The 17162-nt window shown below is 46.9% G+C and overlaps 1 protein-coding gene across 1 annotated transcript in view; it reads left to right on the top strand.

The window, feature by feature from the left end:
* The first annotated feature begins 1577 nt into the window (after positions 1-1577).
* Positions 1578-17162, top strand: part of LOC140200900 (macrophage colony-stimulating factor 1 receptor-like) — a 109257-nt gene continuing 93672 nt past the window's right edge. The window contains exon 1 of the mRNA XM_072264547.1: positions 1578-1761. Coding sequence (XP_072120648.1) covers positions 1713-1761 — 49 coding nt within the window. The 5' untranslated portion in view covers positions 1578-1712. The remainder of the gene's footprint in view (positions 1762-17162) is intronic.

The raw sequence follows: 17162 nt of genomic DNA on the forward strand, positions 1-17162 counted from the left end.
GAAAAACAAAAAAAAACATCCAATGAGCAGCAGTGTTGTGGGCAAAAATGCCTTGTTCATGAGAGAGGTCAGAGGAGAATGGCCAGACTGGTTCAAGCTGACAGGAAGGCGACAGTAACTCAAATAACCACATGTTACAACAGTGGTGTGCAGAAGAGCATCTCTGAGTGCACAACATGTCAAATCTTGCAGTGGATGGTGACAGCAGTGGAGGACGGCTGGGTGGTGGGGTGGTGGGGTGGTGGCGCGGGTTCATTTCCCACCACTGCCTGGAAGGAGTTTGTACCTTCTCCCTGAGAACTCATGGATCTTCTCCAGGTGCTCTGGTTTCCTCCAAAAATGCAAAGACCTACCTGGTCGGCTAATTGGTCATTGTAAATTGTCCCATGATTAGGCTGGGATTAAATTGCAGAGGCCCTGTTGGCGGCAGGAGCAGAGGTTTCCTGCTGGTCGGTGACGCCGAGCTTCGCGGGCGTTTGGCCATTGCAGAGGTACAGAGCACTGCAAACTGCATAAAACGACAGGAGGGACAAGCGGAGCGGCCATTGTCAGGAGCAGGCCAGTGGCGAGAGTAGAAGTGTCAGGCATTGGCTCAAAGGAGGCAGTTGGCTCTGGGTAGACTTCCGTTAAGGACTTCTTTTTTCTCTTTCTGTGTCAGGTATAGTGAATAGCAGTTGTGCTTTCCTCGTGCCGGATATTAGAGTCCTGGGAAACCCAGAGTCTCCCCAGGAACAACATCTGCGTGAAGTGCTTCGGACTGCAGCTCCTTGGAGACCGCGTTAGGGGTCTGGAGCAGCAGCTGGATGACCATCGGCTTGTGCGGCAGAGTGAGGAGATGATCGATCAGAGTTACAGGGAGGGAGTCACCCGAAGTTGCAGGAGGCGAGTAGCTGGGTGACCGTCAGGAGAACTGGAAATGTGAATAGGCAGTTAGAGCAGAGCACCCCTGTAGCCATTCCCCCCAAAAACAAGTACCTGTGTACCACTTTGTGTGGGACGACCTCGCAAGAAAATGCCACAGCGACTGGGTTACAAGCATTGTGGGGATGGTACTGAGGGAGGGTCACACTGTGGGGGGCGGTACTGAGGGAGGGTCACTGTGGGAGGGGTGGTACTGAGGGAGGGTCACACTGTGGGAGGGGTGGTACTGAGGGAGGGTCACTGTGGGAGGGGTGGTACTGAGGGAGAGTCACATGGTGGGAGGGGTGGTACTGAGGGAGGGTCACACTGTGGGGGGCGGTACTGAGGGAGGGTCACACTGTGGGGGGCGGTACTGAGGGAGGGTCACTGTGGGAGGGGTGGTACTGAGGGAGGGTCACACTGGGGGGCGGTACTGAGGGAGGGTCACACTGTGGGAGGGGTGGTACTGAGGGAGGGTCACACTGTGGGAGGGGGGCACTTAGAAAAGAGTGTGGAAATGGGAAGCGGTGACACCCCAGAAGTGGACTTGGATTTAACTCCACCACACCCCCCCCCCCCCGCTGAGCAGAACGATTCAAAGAAGTGCCCTGTGTGTGGTGTGGTGTGGTTGTTGGTGGGTTGAGTCAATGGTTATTTTGGGTGACACTCAGATTTGTCAGAGCAGAACACCAAAGGAGAAGTTGAGTGGGAGATTCCTGCTGACTCGTTAAAAATTACTTCAGTGTGCCTGGGCAGCACCTCGTGTCCTGAGCAACAACGCTGGGCTCCGAACCGTCGGGCTGGGGACCACCATGTATCCGTGGGTCCCCATCCTCGCTCTTCCTGTGGTCTGCTGGGCAGGTAGGGATGTCACTCCTTTGCCTCTCCTCCACTGATGCCACTGAACCCCGACACGGGGGAAGCAGGGCAGACGGGCTGAGGGAACATTCCTATCCGGTCAAAGGATGCGAAAGTACCCTCAGTGTTAAGGGATGTGCTTATACTGAGAGCTTCTGTGATCTGGGGTTTTGCACTTTGATAGGCCTTACAGGGTAGGACACGAAGGAGTGCGATAGAACAGAGGGTTCTGGGAATACGGGTCCATAATTCATTGATAGTAACATCACAGGTAGATAGCTTTTGGCAACATTGGCTTTCATAAACCTAAGTATTGAGTACAGAAGATGGGATGTTATGGTAGAGTTGTATATGACACTGGTGAGGGCAAATTTGGAGTCTTGTGTTCTATGTCTCTATGACAACACCTTATCTTTGGGATCGGGCTTTGAGGCAGTAACGGGGGGCAGGCAATTAGTATGGGAATTAGAATGTTTCCCATATTCTGAGATTCATGTGATTATCGGACTGTACTTTATATTGGTTTCCTTTCGTTTTTCACTGTTTTCTTTTCTGTGGACAATTGGTGGGTGGGTGATCTGTCAATTTTTTGTGTGTAACTGGGGGGTGTGGGAGTTTGTGCCTTGGTCAACTGTACTTTTCTGTGGGTGAGGGGTCGAGATTGTTATTGTCACTGTTGTTTTTCTGTGGGTGAGGGGTCAGGTTTGTTACTGTCACTGTTGTTTCTCCGTGGGTGAGGGGTCAGGATTGTTATTGTCACTGTTGTTTCTCCGTGGGTGAGGGGTCGGGATTGTTATTGTCACTGTTGTTTTTCTGTGGGTGAGGGAGTTTGGGATTGTTATTGTCACTGTTGTTTTTCTGTGGGTGAGGGGTCGGGATTGTTATTGTCACTGTTGTTTTTCTGTGAGTGAGGGGGTCGGGATTGTTATTGTCACTGTTGTTTTTCTGTGGGTGAGGGAGTTTGGGATTGTTATTGTCACTGTTGTTTTTCCGTGGGTGAGGGGTCGGGATTGTTATTGTCACTGTTGTTTTTCCGTGAGTGAGGGGTCGGGTTTGCTATTGTCACTGTTGTTTTTCCGTGAGTGAGGGGTCGGGATTGTTATTGTCACTGTTGTTTTTCCGTGGGTGAGGGGTCGGGATTGTTATTGTCACTGTTGTTTTTCTGTGGGTGAGGGGTCGGGATTGTTACTGTCACTGTTGTTTTTCTGTGGGTGAGGGGTCGGGATTGTTATTGTCACTGTTGTTTTTCTGTGAGTGAGGGGTCGGGTTTGCTATTGTCACTGTTGTTTTTCTGTGAGTGAGGGGGTCGGGATTGTTATTGTCACTGTTGTTTTTCTGTGGGTGAGGGAGTTTGGGATTGTTATTGTCACTGTTGTTTTTCCGTGGGTGAGGGGTCGGGATTGTTATTGTCACTGTTGTTTTTCTGTGAGTGAGGGGTCGGGTTTGCTATTGTCACTGTTGTTTTTCTGTGAGTGAGGGGTCGGGATTGTTATTGTCACTGTTGTTTTTCCGTGGGTGAGGGGTCGGGATTGTTATTGTCACTGTTGTTTTTCCGTGGGTGAGGGGTCGGGATTGTTATTGTCACTGTTGTTTTTCTGTGGGTGAGGGGTCGGGATTGTTATTGTCACTGTTGTTTTTCTGTGGGTGAGGGGTCGGGTTTGTTATTGTCACTGTTGTTTTTCTGTGAGTGAGGGGGTCGGGTTTGCTATTGTCACTGTTGTTTTTCTGTGGGTGAGGGGTCGGGATTGTTATTGTCACTGTTGTTTTTCCGTAAATGAGGGGGTCAGGGATTGTTATTGTCCCTGTTCTTTTCTGTTAGTGAGGGGGTCGGGGATTGTTAATGTGGCTGGTGTTTGTTGTGGGGGTGATTTGGGGGGTATGTGAGTTTTGTTTCTTTCCTTTTTCATGCTGGGTGGGGGAGTTGATGTCTTTTCTTTCATCCACCCATGATCTTTCAGTATTTCGTGACTATCTGGAGAAGACAAATATTAGATTAGATTAGATTATGAGGACACACAGTCCTCTTTCATTGTCATTTAGTAATGCATGCATTAAGAAATGATACAATATTCTTCCGTTGTGATTATCACAAAAACACAGGACAGACCAAGACTGAAAAACTAACAAAAACCACATAATTATAGCATATAGTTACAACAGTGCAACAATACCATAACTTGATGAAGAACAGGCCATGGCCACAGTAAAAAAAGTTCGAAGTCTCTCAGGAGAAGGAAGAAAACTCTCCCTGCCTTGCCCGACCACAGTCCAACTCTGAGTCGTCCGAAAACTTTGAGCTCTGATCAGCCCTCCGACACTGAGTACTGAGCACCATCTCTATCCGAACGATTCGACCTCAGCCTCGGTTGCCAGCAGCAGGCAAAGCCAGGGATTTTGGGGCCTTCCCTCTGGAAGATTTTCGATCGCCCAGTAACAGCGGCAGCGAACTGGCGTTTCAGAAATTTCTCCAGATATTCCTCTGTGCTTTCACATCTGTCTCCATCAAATCAGAATTGTCCATGGCCTCTATTTAACAGATACGATATCATTTCACCAGAGAGCTGCGCGTGCGCGTCGCGCTGCCATCTTCTCCTCCCGCCGACAGTTGTATAGTATATGCATACTTTGACAATAAAATGAACCTTGAACTCTTGCCAGTGATGGGCTGAATTGCCATCTAGAATTACTCTGATGACCTTATCGTCTGGATTGCTAGGCCACGGATCTGGGATGGTCTCCGGCTTCTCAGTGTGGTGGAAGGTGTCAGAGTAGGTGAACGGCAAAGTCTCCACACTGCCATTTTAGGCTACATCCACACTAGACCAGAAAATTTTGAAAACGCCAGTCTTGTGTAAAAACAATAGGTGTCCACACCAGACGTTTTTGAAAGTACCTCTGTCCTCATTAAAACGGGTACTTGGGCGAATTTCCTGCTACTAGGCATGCGCAGAACAGATCTACAGAATTCAGCCGCTTCGACGAGCACGCCTGACTCCGACAGTTTGGACCAAGCAACAGGTGATGGCTGCGATATGTTTGATGTGGAATCTCGCCGTGAAAGACTTGGTGCGCGTTTGTCCAGTTACAGACTAGAAAAACTTCAAAGGAAATTGCCAAGCGACGGACAGCTGTTGGCCCTCGCGCAGGAGGTCTTAAAACTGAAAAAACAAACACTGCAGCGTATGGAGGCGACTGACAGGGAGTTCACGGACAGTATGACCCGGCTGACGGCGACCATTGACAAACTGACTAACTCTGTTGCAGAGGGATTTGCAATGATGAGGAATATGATGGCTCTCCCCAGTACTTTTCACTGCCACAATACCAGCCTCACAGCCACTACAATAGCTACGCATACGGACACACAGACCCCCGGGTGGCCCCACCAACATCTTCCCCACTCCCACAGAGGGGTCACCCGGGAAACATTTCCTACGGCCATAGTGTGTTCACCGGTGAAAGGGATGACAGCTACAACTAAATGCAATAAGGCCTGTCACTGGGCAAAAGTGAAATTTGCTGTTACCTGCAACACACATCAAAGTTGCTGGTGAACACAGCAGGCCAGGCAGCATCTCTAGGAAGAGGTGCAGTCGACGTTTCAGGCCGAGACCCTTCATCAGGACTTCGTCAGATCTGCAGAATTCCTGTTGTTTGCTGTTACCTCATTTGTTTGCCTTTACTTTTGCTATGTCCTTCTGTATTATTTTGCTGTATTTAACGTGCAATAAAACGAGTTACTGAGCAAAAGTGATTTTATTTTTACCTGAGTAAAAGTGAAACTTACAATTTTCCCTTTTTGGCCTTAACATTTTCATATCTATGCCAAACATAAGCTGCTACTTAAAAATGACATTTTGGAAGTAGTGACAATTGCATCTATTGAATGTTTGCACAAGCAATACATTAATAAAGCACCTTGTTAAATGTGTAAAACACGTCTGCATCAGTGTTATCTAGTATTTCCATACAATGTTCCATTAGGCTGTTACACGTCTATTGTCAGAGAAGTACTTGCATAAATAGGTAAACCACCTTCATAAAAGCAAGGACAGAAAACAGGGCAAAGTGAGTATACTTATTTATTTAGTATTCAGTAAGTTCTGGGTCAAAGTATTTGGGGAGTACATTTTGAACTCTTCTGGCTTCAGTCTCGTTGCTGTCTGTTCTGAAATTGTTAGGTTTTGTGGGAGGTTGAAATTAAAGTAGACAATAAAGTACACAACGCATGCACGAAGCCGTCCGCCATTGTTGTTGTGGTGTTGGAGATTGCGTTCAAGAAAATAATGAAATGCCGCGCTGCTGCCAGGTCATGACAGCGTTTTTAAAAAGCTCCGGTTACCCCGTACGCACTACACCGCCCAACCGGCGTTTTCAGATTTACACACTCTGGACAGCGTTTTAGCAAAGCTCCGTTTTCGGGGGAGAAAAACGCCGTTTCAGTGTGGGCGGAAGAGAAAAAGCTTCGGTTACGGTTTTATCAGGTCTAGTGTGGACGTAGCCTTAGACAGACGTTCCTCTCGATGTGCAGGTGGAGTTTAGTGTTGCTCCCACCATGGAAATGGCTGATATCAGATGGCAGGATCTGAAGGTAGTTGGAGGAAAGCACAGGTGGGACGTCAGAGATAGGTTTTTACACAGAGTGGTGGGTTTAAATCATTTAATGAATTTATTTAATTCATTATTTTCATTTACTTCATTTAATTAGTTCAATTTATTTTATTTTAAAGTTAATTACTGAACAATACTTACCTTTTCTTCCCCGCTACTCACCTGTGCCTCAATCCCAAAGCCTCTCAATAATAAAGCCTCAGACCTTAAACTCCTATGCTGGCCCAGTTACACAAAGCCCACAGGGCGCAAAGAAAAACTTCTCGGCAGCAGCGTTGCAGACACGCAGCCGCGGATAAGCAGTGTTCACTAGAAAAACACCAGGGACTTGGGAGACAGATAAGTGGGTCACAGTCAGGAGAGGGAAGGGCAGGAGTCAGATACTAGACAGTACTGTCCCCCTTAACAATAAGTGCTCCTGTTTGAGTACTGTTGGGGGGGGGGGGCGACCTACCTGGGGGAAGCGACAGTGGCCGTGCCTCTGGCACAGAGTCTGACCCTGTGGCTCAGAAGGGCAGGGAAAGGGAGAGATGGCAGTAGTGATAGGGGACTCTATAATTAGGGGGTCAGACAGGCGATTCTGTGGATGCAGGAAAGAAACGCGAATGGTAGTTTGCCTCCCAGGTGCCGGAGGTCGTGATATATATTGGTACCAATGACATAGGTAGGAAAAGGGAGGAGGTCCTGACAACAGACTACAGGGAGTTAGGAAGGAAGTTGAGAAGCAGGACCTCAAAGGTAATCTTGGGATTACTGCCTGTGCCACGTTACAGTGAGTATAGGAATAGAATGAGGTGGAGGATAAATGCGTGGCTGAGGGGTTGGAGCAGGGGCAGGGATTCAGATTTCTGGATCTTTGGGGCAGGTGTGACCTGCACAAAAAGGACGAGTTGCACTTGAATCCCAGGGGGACCAATATCCTGGCAGGGAGGTTTGCTAAGGCTATTGGGGAGAGTTTAAACTAAAATTGCTGGGGGTTGGGAACCGAACTGAAGAGACAGAGGAAAGGGTGGTTGGCTCACAAAGAGAGAAAGCTTGGAGACGGTGCGAGAGGGAGGATAGGCAGGTGATAGAGAACATGCTCAGACGGACGGTTTGAGATGTGTCTATTTTAACGCAAGGAGTATTGTGAACAAAGCAGATGAGCTCAGAGCGTGGATCAGTACTTGGAGCTACGATGTTGTGGTCATTACAGAGACTTGGATGGTGCAGGGGCAGGAATGGTTACTTTGAGTGCTGGGTTTTAGAGGTTTCAGAAAGGACAGGGAGAGAGGCAAAAGAGGCAGGGGCTGCAGAAAAGGAGGAAGTCATGGAGGGTTGTCTACTGAGACTCTGTAGGTGGAAGTTAGAAACAGGACTCTACTGGGCTTTTTTTTATATAGACCACCCAATAGTAACAGGGACATTGAGGAGCAGATAGGAAGACAGATTCTAGAAGTAATAACAGGGTTGTCGTGGTGGGAGATTTTAATTTCCCAGATATTGATTGGCATGTCCCTAGAGTGAGGGGTTTAGATGGGGTGGAGTTTGTTAGGTGTGTTCAGGAAGGTTTCTTGACACAATACGTAGATAAGCCTACAAGAGGAGAGTCTGTAGTTGATCTGGTATTGGGAAATGAACCTGGTCAGGTGTCAGGTCTCTCAGTGGGAGAGCATTTTGGAGATAGTGATCACAATTTTATCTCCTTTACATAGCATTGGAGAGGGATAGGAACAGACGAGTTAGGAAAGTGTTTAATTGGAGTAAGGGGAAATATGAGGCTATCAGGCAGGAACTTGGAAGCATAAATTAGGAACAGATGTTCTCAGGGAAATGTGCAGCAGAAATGTGGAAGGTGTTCAGGGGATATTTGTGTGGCATTCTGCATAGGTACGTTCCAATGTGAGAAGGAAAGGATGGTAGAATACAGGAACCGTGGTGTACAAAGGCTGTTGTAAATCTAGTCAAGAAGAAAGAAAAGTTTATGAAAGGTTCAAACAACTAGGTAATGATAGAGATCTCGAAGATTATAAGGCAAGAAGGAGTTTAAGAATGAAATTAGGAGAGCCATACGGGGCCATGAGAAGGCTTTGGTGGGCAGGATTAAGGAAAACCCCAAGGCATTCTACAAGTATGTGAAGAGCAAGAAAATAAGATGTGAGAGAATAGGACCAATCAAGTGTGACAGTGGAAAAGTGTGTATGGAACCGGAGGAGATAGCAGAGGTACTTAATGAATACTTTGCTTCAGTATTCACTGTGGAAAAGGATCTTGGCGATTGTAGTGATGACTTACAGCGTACTGAAAAGCTTGAGCATGTAGATATTAAGAGAGAGGATGTGCTGGAGCTTTTGGAAAACATCAACTTGGATAAGCCTCTGGGACCGGACAAGATGTACCCCAGGCTACTGTGGGAGGAGAGGGAGAAGATTGCTGAGCCTCTGGCGATGATCTTTGAATCATCAATGGGGACGGGAGAGGTTCCGGAGGATTGGAGGGTTGCGGATGTTGTTCCATTATTCAAGAAAGGGAGTAGAGATAACCCAGGAAATTATAGACCAGTGTGTCTTGCTTCAGTGGTTGGTAAGTTGATGGAGAAGATCCTGAGAGGCAGGATTTTATGAACATTTGGAGAGGTATAATATGTTTAGGAATAGTCAGCACGGCTTTGTCAAAGGCAGGTCGTGCCTTAAAAGCCTTATTGAATTTTTTAAGGATGTGACTAAATATGTTAATGAAGGAAGAGCAGTAGATGTAGTGTATATGGATTTCAGCAAGGCATTTGATAAGGTACCCCATGTAAGACTTATTGAGAAAATAAGGAGGCATGGGATCCAAGGGGACATTGCTTTGTGGATCCAGAACTGGCTTGCCAACAGAAGGCAAAGGGTGGTTGTAGATGGGTCATATTCTGCGTGGAGGTCGGTGACCAGTGGTGTGCCTCAGGGATCTGGTCTGGGACCCCTACTCTTTGTGATTTTTATAAATGACCTGGATGAGGAAGTTGGGATGGGTTCGTAAATTTGCTGATGACACAAAGGTTTGTGGTGTTGTGGATAGTGTGGAGGGCTGTCAGAGGTTACAGCAGGACATTGATAGGATGAAAAACTGGGCTGAGAAGTAGCAGATAGAGTTCAACCCAGATAAGCGTGAGGTGGTTCGTTTTGGTAGGTCAAATATGATAGCAGACTATCGTATTAATGGTCAGACTCTTGGCGGTGTGGAGGATCAGAGGAATCTTGGGGTCCAAGTTCATAGGACACTCAAAGCTGCTGTGCAGGTTGACTGTGTGGTTAAGAAAGCATACGGTATATTGGCCTTCATCAATCGTGGGATTGAGTTTAAGAGCCGAGAGGTAATGTTGCAGCTGTATAGGACCCTGGTCAGACCCCAATTGGAGTACTGTGCACATTTCTGGTCACCTCACTACAGGAAGGATGTGGAAACACTAGAAAGGGTGCAGAAGAGATTTACAAGGGTATTGTCTGGATTGGGGAGAATGCCTTATGAGAATAGGTTGAGTGTACTCAGCCTTTTTTCCTTGGAGCAACGGAGGATGAGAGGTGACCTGATAAAGGTGTTAAAGTTGATGAGAGGCATTGATCGTGTGGATAGCCAGAGGCTTTTTCCCAGGGCTGAAATGGCTAACATGAGAGGGCACAGTTTTAAGGTGCTTGGAAGTAGGTACAGAGGAGGTGTCAGGGGTAAGTTTTTTACACAGAGAGTGGTGAGTGTGTGGAATGGGATGCCAGTGACGGTGGTGAAGGCAGATACGATAGGGTCTTTTAAGAGACTCCTGGACAGGTACATAGAGCTTGGAAAAATAGAGGGCTATGGGTAAACCTAGGTAATTTCTAAAGTAAGTACATGTTCGGCACAGCATTGTGGGCCAAAGGGCCTGTATTGTGCTGTAGGTTTTCTGTTTCTTACATAAATCACAGTGCCCTTCCCTCCCACGTACTTGTAGTCTCTGATACTGGATGCCCTCCAAATACCATAAAACATGGGAGCAGAATGAGGCCATTCAGCCCATCAAATCTGATTTATTACCCCTCTCAATCCCATTCTCTTTCCCTCTCATCGGGAGACTCGGCAGAGAGTTGTGGACACAGCTCGGCACATCACAGAAACCAGCCTCCCCTCCATCGACTCTCTCTACACTCTCACTGCCTCAGTAAAGCAGCCAGCATAATCAAAGATTCAGGACCAGGACATTCCCTCTTCTCACCTCTCCCATCGGGCAAGCTGCTGAATTAAACTAATCCCATCTTCCTGTACGTGCTCCACATCCATCTGTACCCAGACGCATCGCGTGTCTCTTCGAATGACCCTTACACATTTCTGTTGTACCACCCCACTCCAGGCTCTCTGTGTAAAATGACTGCCTGCCCCTCGCATCTCTCTTAATCTTTCCCCTCTCATCTTAAATATCTGCCCTTTATATAGGCCAGAAACCCACCGATTTAACTCTAATCTAATGTCAGGACAATTTAAATGACTAATTATCCTTTGGGAGGTGGGAGGATGCTGAATCACATGGGAAACCTCTGCCATCTATCTTGCTCAGTCTGAATATTCCATGGCACAGGTCTCTGTCACAGCCGGAATCACCTCAAACCGCTCAGTTCAGCCTCTCTTCCGCATCAGAATTGGGTTTAATATCACTGACGTTGTTGTCTTACGGCAGCAGTACATCGCAAAGCACAAAATACTATGAGCTACAAAGAGAAATATATAATAAATGAACAGGCCGTGCAAAATGAGAACAACACAGCTCGTTGTCCGTTCAGAATTGTGAGGGTGGAGGGCAGGAAGCGGCTCCTGAAACGCTGAGTGTGTTCTCTCCGGCTCTGTGTCTCCTCCCTCATGGTAGCAACGAGGGGAGCACACATCCTGCGTGGGTGAGCATCCGTCAGGATGAATGCCACCGTTTTTGAGATGTTTTCGAAGATGGGGAGATTTGCGCTGGCTGAGTTTGCAATCGTCTGCATTCTCTTGCAGTCCTGTGCATTAGAGCCTCTATACCAGCCATTCAGAGCAGTCTTATTGATAAAACCATAGACATAGTTGCAGAAATAGGGCCATTCGGTCCATCAAGTCTGCTCTGGATGATTTATTTTGCCTCTCAGTCTCATTCTATTATTTAATTATTTATTCTACCACTTTATTTTTCTAACTTGCGATACAGCATGGTAACAGGCCATTCTGGCTCAATGAGCCCACACCGTGCAATTACACTCACATGACCAGTTTCTGGCATGGCAGCATAGTGGTTAGCGTAACACTTTACAGTACAGGCAAAGCGGGTTCAATTCCCGCCACTGTCTGTAAGACACACTGTCTGTGTGTTCTCCCTGTGACCGTGTAGGTTACCTCCAGATGCTCCGGTTTCCCCGCACATTCCAAAGGTCATTGTAAATTACACTAGGCTCAGATCAGGGGGTTGCTGGATGGTGCAACTCAAAGCTCTGAAAGAGCTTGTTCCACCCTGTATCTCAATAAATAAATAAATATTCTACCAACCTATATGTCTTTAGAACATGGAAGGAAACCGACATGGTCACGAGGAGAACACACAAGCTCCTTACACACAGAGTCTGAAAACAGTGGGGTAGAATCTGTCCTTGGGCCTGGTGGGATGTGCTTTCACTGATACCAGTGGGGTAGAAGTTGTCCTTGAGCCTGGTGGGACGTGCTTTCAGGCTTTTGTATCTTCTGCCCGATGGGAGAGGGGAGAAGAGAGAATGTCTAGGGTGGGTAGGGTCTTTGAATATGCTGACTGCTTTACTGAGACAGTGAGAAGTGTAGACAGAGTCCATGGAGGGGAGACTGGTTGCTCTGATGTTCTGAGCTGTGTCCACAACTCTCTGAAGTTTCTTGTGGTCACACACAGAGCATTCGTCATATCAAGCCATGATGAATCCATAAGCCATAAAAGCAGAATGAGGCCATTCAGCCCATCCAGTCTGCTCCACCATTCCATCATGACTGACTTATTTTCCCTCCCATTCTCCAACCTTCTTCCTGTAACCTTTGACACCCTGACTAATCAAGAACCACTTTATTTGGACCTCTCAATATTCGATAGGTTTCAACGAGATTCCTCCTCATTCTTCTAAACTCCAGTGAATACAGACCCAGAGCCATCAAACACTCCTCGTGTTAACCCTTTCATTCCCAGAATTTTTCTTGAACCTCTTTGGGACCCCTTCCAATGCCAGCACATCTTTTCTTAGATAAAGGCCTCAAAACTGCCCATAATTTTCCAAGTGCGGTCTGACCAATGCCTTAGAGGGTGTGGAATATAAAAGCAAGGATGTAATGCTGAGGCCAGTTGAAGGGGAAGGTGTGTCATGTAGGGGAGGAGGGATGAAATAAGAAGCTGGGAGGTGATAGGTCAAAGAGGTAAAGGGCTGAAGAAGGAGGAATTTGATTGGATTGGAGAGTGGACCGTGGGAGAAAGGGAAAGAAGGGATTTGTTTTTTTCTCTTTCTGCACATTGGGTACTTGACAGTCTTGTTTTGAGGGATTCTGTTGGGTTTCTTTGTTTTGTGGCTGTCTGTAAGGAGACTAATCTCAAAGTTGTATAAAGTATACATACTTTGATAATAAATGAACTTTGAACCAGAAAGAGGTGATGGGCAGGTGAGGAGAAGGGAAGGGTTGAGAGAGGAACGAGGATGGGGAATGGAGAGAAGGGGAGAGAAGGGGAGGGGAAGGAATTTGCAGAAGTTATATCAGGGAAATCTCAATAAGTGAAGAGATTGTGGCGCAAAATGTCCACCCTGGCCACATTTCCCATGGACCCTCGGGGCAGCAGTTTGTGAAGGAAGTGTTAATCAAAATAAAAATAAAAATGCAGATGCTGGAAATCTAAATTAAAATACTAGAGTTTCTCAGGAGGCCAAGCGGATTCTGTAGGAAGTGAAACAAGGTTAAAGACCCTTCATCAGAGCGGAGAAGAGAAGCTCCTTACCATACAGGAAGGAGGGTGTCTCTGACAGGGTGAACCAGAGTGACCACAGCGCTCTGCAAATGTTAGAGATACAACATTGGACAGGTCCTTTCTGCCCTTCGAGGTGCACTACCAGCAGCCCCCGATTTAACTCAGCCTAATCACAGGACAATTTACAATCACCAATCAACCTACTAACCGGTTCGTCTTTGAACTGTGGGAGAAACTGGAGCACCCGGAGGAATCCATGTGTTCCATGGGGGACTTTCTTACAGAAGGTGCCGGGATTGAATTCCCAGCTGTAGTAGTGTCACAACTGTGCCGTCCAGTTTTCCGATCAGTGCTGACTGGGATCAGTCAGAGAGAGCGAACGTGGTCAAAACGTGGTGAAATATAGAATAGGAGGGTGTGGAGGGTGGGGAGCAGACTGGGAATGTCTCCCACCCCCAGAGAGAAAACACAGGCTGAATAAACAGGATCCCCAGGAACGCCTGCTCACGGCTCGGTCCAGCAACTGCTCTGTCCGAGACCATAAGGAACTACAGAGATTTGTGGACACAGCTCAGCACATCACGGAAACCAGCCTCCCCTCCACAGACATTTCTCACTGCCTCAGTAAATTAGCCAGCATAATCAAAGACCCCACCCACTCCAGACATTCTCTCCTCTCCCCTCTCCCATTGAGTGAAAAGCCTGGAAACACATAACACCAGGCTGAAGGGCAGCATCTACCCCACCGTATTAGACTATTGAATGGTGCCCTAGTATGGTAAGATGGACTCAATCTCACAATCTATCTCATTATGACCTTGCGCCGTATTGTCTGCCTGCACTGCACTCTCTCTGTAACTGTGACACTCTATTCTGCATTCTGTTACTGTTTTACCTTGTTCTACCTCAATACACCGTGTAATGATCTAATCTGTGTGAACAGTGTGCAAGACAATCTTTACGCCCCGAGCTCTGTCCCTGCACACAGTAGTCCTCAAGAGATCTCACCTTTATCTGTGTATATTTGATGGTAAAACTCCACCTTTTAAAAAGATAAACACGAGATTCTGCAGGTGCTGGAAATCCAGAGCAACACACACAAAATGCTGGAGCAGGTCAGCAGGTCAGGCAGCATCGATGGAGAGGAATGAACAGTTCACATTTCAAGCCGAGCCCATTCATCCTGATTTCCTCATCTCCTCATTATAGGAAGGCTTTGAATCTTTAGAGAGGGTGCAGAGGAGATTTATCAGGATGCTGCCTGGGTTAGAGAGCGTGTCTTCTGAGGAGAAGTTCAGCGAGTTAGGGCTTTTCTCTTTGGAAAGGGGGAGAGGTTTACAAGGTGATGAGAAGCATAGATAAATTGGTCAGCCAGAGACTTTTTCCCAGGGTGGAAATGGCTAATATGGGGGGACATTTGGGATATTTTAAGGTGTTTGGGGGAAGTCTAGGGGGATGTCAGATGGAGGTTTTTTCACACAGAGAGTGGTGGGTGTGTGGAACACACTGCCAGGGTGGTGGTAGAGGCAGATACATTAGGGACATTTAAGAGACTCCGACAGGCACATAGATGATAGAAAAATGGAGGGTTATGTGGGAGAAAAGGATTAGATTGATCTTAGAGTAGGTTGATATAAGTCAGCACAATATTGTGGGCCGAAGGGTCTGTACTGTGCTCTAATGTTCTATAATCCGTAACTAAACCCTCCAATCCAGGCAATATCCTGGTGAATCTCCTCTGCACTCTCTCCATTATCTGCAAATTAATGTTGAGGTTTGTAAGCCTTGCGGGCAGAGAGCAGAGAGGTTCCAAGAACATCACATGTTGTAAATTGGTTTATTGCTGTCACATGTACCGAGATACAGTGAAAAGCTTGTCTCGCACACTGTTCATACAGATCAGATCACTACACAGTGCATTGAGGGAGAACAAGGGAAAACAAGAACAGAATGTGGAATAAACTATCACAGTTACAGAGAAAGTACAGTGCTGGCAGACAATAAAGTGCAAGATCATAATAACAGCAGCAAAAGCAGCCCCTTACCCACCCATTCACACACATAAACAAGCCTCCAAACCCGGGGCAGGCCACTCCCAGGCTCTGGCCTCCAGTCCCTGGGTCCAGATTCTCAGGCACAGGCACTGGGCCTCCAACTTTGGACCAACCCAGAACTCACCTATCACGGTTTGATCTTCCGACCTCAACTTCCCGACTCACTTTGGTTTCATAGTCACACAGAACAAAAATAGGCCCTTTGACACAATTGCTCCATGCCGACCAAGACACCCTTTCCAAGTTGGTCCCATTTGCCTGTATTGGCATTCAAACGTCATTTCAATCTTGTTTACGTTCCTTCATCAACCATGTCCTCTGGCAACTCGTTCCACAGCTACCAACCTTTATATCTGTTGGACTACATTACTGCAATGCACCTTTTAATGGCCCTACTATTGACAAACTTCGACTCATTCAGAACACCACTGCTAGACTTTTAACCAAAACCTGGAAGAGAGAACATATCACTCCTGTACAAGCTACTCTGCATTAGCTTTCTGAATCACAGAACATACACATTACAGGCCTTTCAGCCCACAATGTTGTACCGACCATGTAACCTACTCTCAAAACAGCCTAGAATTTCCCTACCGCATAGCCCTCTATTTTTCCAAGCTCCATGTACCTATCTAAGAGTCTCTTAAAAGACCCTATTATATCCAGCTCTACCACCTTTGCTGGCAGTGCATTCCACACACTCACCACTCTCTGTGTGAAAAACTTAACTCTGACATCCCTCTGTACCTACTTCCAAACACCTTAAAACTATGCCCCCTTGCGCTAGCCATTTCAACCCTGGGGAAAAGCCTCTGAATATCCACACGTTCAATGCCTCTCATCATCTTGTACACCTCTATCAGGTCACCTCTCATCCTCCGTCGCTCCAAGGAGAAAAGGCCAAGTTTACTCAACTTGCTCTCATAAGGCATGCTCCCCAATCCAGGCAACATCCTTGTAAATCTCTGCACTCTCTCTATGGTCTCCACATTCTTCTTGTAGTGTGGTGACCAGAACACCAAATGGGGTCTAACCAAGGTCTTATATAGCTGTAACATTACCTCATGGCTCTGGAACTCAGTCCCACAGTTGATGAAGGCCAACACACCATACGCCTTCTTAACACCACTGTCAACTTGCACAGCAGCCTTGAGTGTCCTATGGATACGGACCCCAAGATCGCGCTGATCCTCCACACTGCCAAGAGTTTTACCATTGATAATATATTCTATCTTCAAATTTGACCTACCAAAATAAAGCACTCCACACTTATCTGGGTTGAAGTCCATCTGCTACTTCTCAGTCCAGTTCTGCATCTCCAGACTATCCACAACACTCCCAACTTTTGTGTCACCAGCAAACTTACTAACCCACTCTTCTACTTCTTCATCCCGGTCATTTATAAAATCACAAAGAGGAAGGGTCCCAGAACAGATCCTTGTGGAACACCACTGGTCACTGACCTCCATGCAGAATATGATCCACCTACATCCACCCTTTGCTTTCTGTGGGCAAGCCAATTCTGGATCCACAAAGCAAGATCTCCTTGGATCCCATGCCTCCTTACTTTCTGAATGAACCTCACATGGGGAACCTTATCAAATGCCTTACTGAAAACCATATATAACTACATCCACTGCTCTACCTTCATCAATGTGTTTAGTCACATCCTCAAAGAATTCATTCAGGCTCATAATGCATGACCTGCCCTTGACAAAGCCATGCTGACGATCCCTAATCAGATTATGTCTCTCCAACTGCTCATAAATTCTGCCTCTCAGGATTTTCTCCAACAACTTTCCCACCACTGAAGT

This window comes from Mobula birostris, chromosome 7, assembly GCF_030028105.1.
Source record: "Mobula birostris isolate sMobBir1 chromosome 7, sMobBir1.hap1, whole genome shotgun sequence".
Taxonomy (NCBI): Eukaryota; Metazoa; Chordata; class Chondrichthyes; order Myliobatiformes; family Myliobatidae; genus Mobula; species Mobula birostris.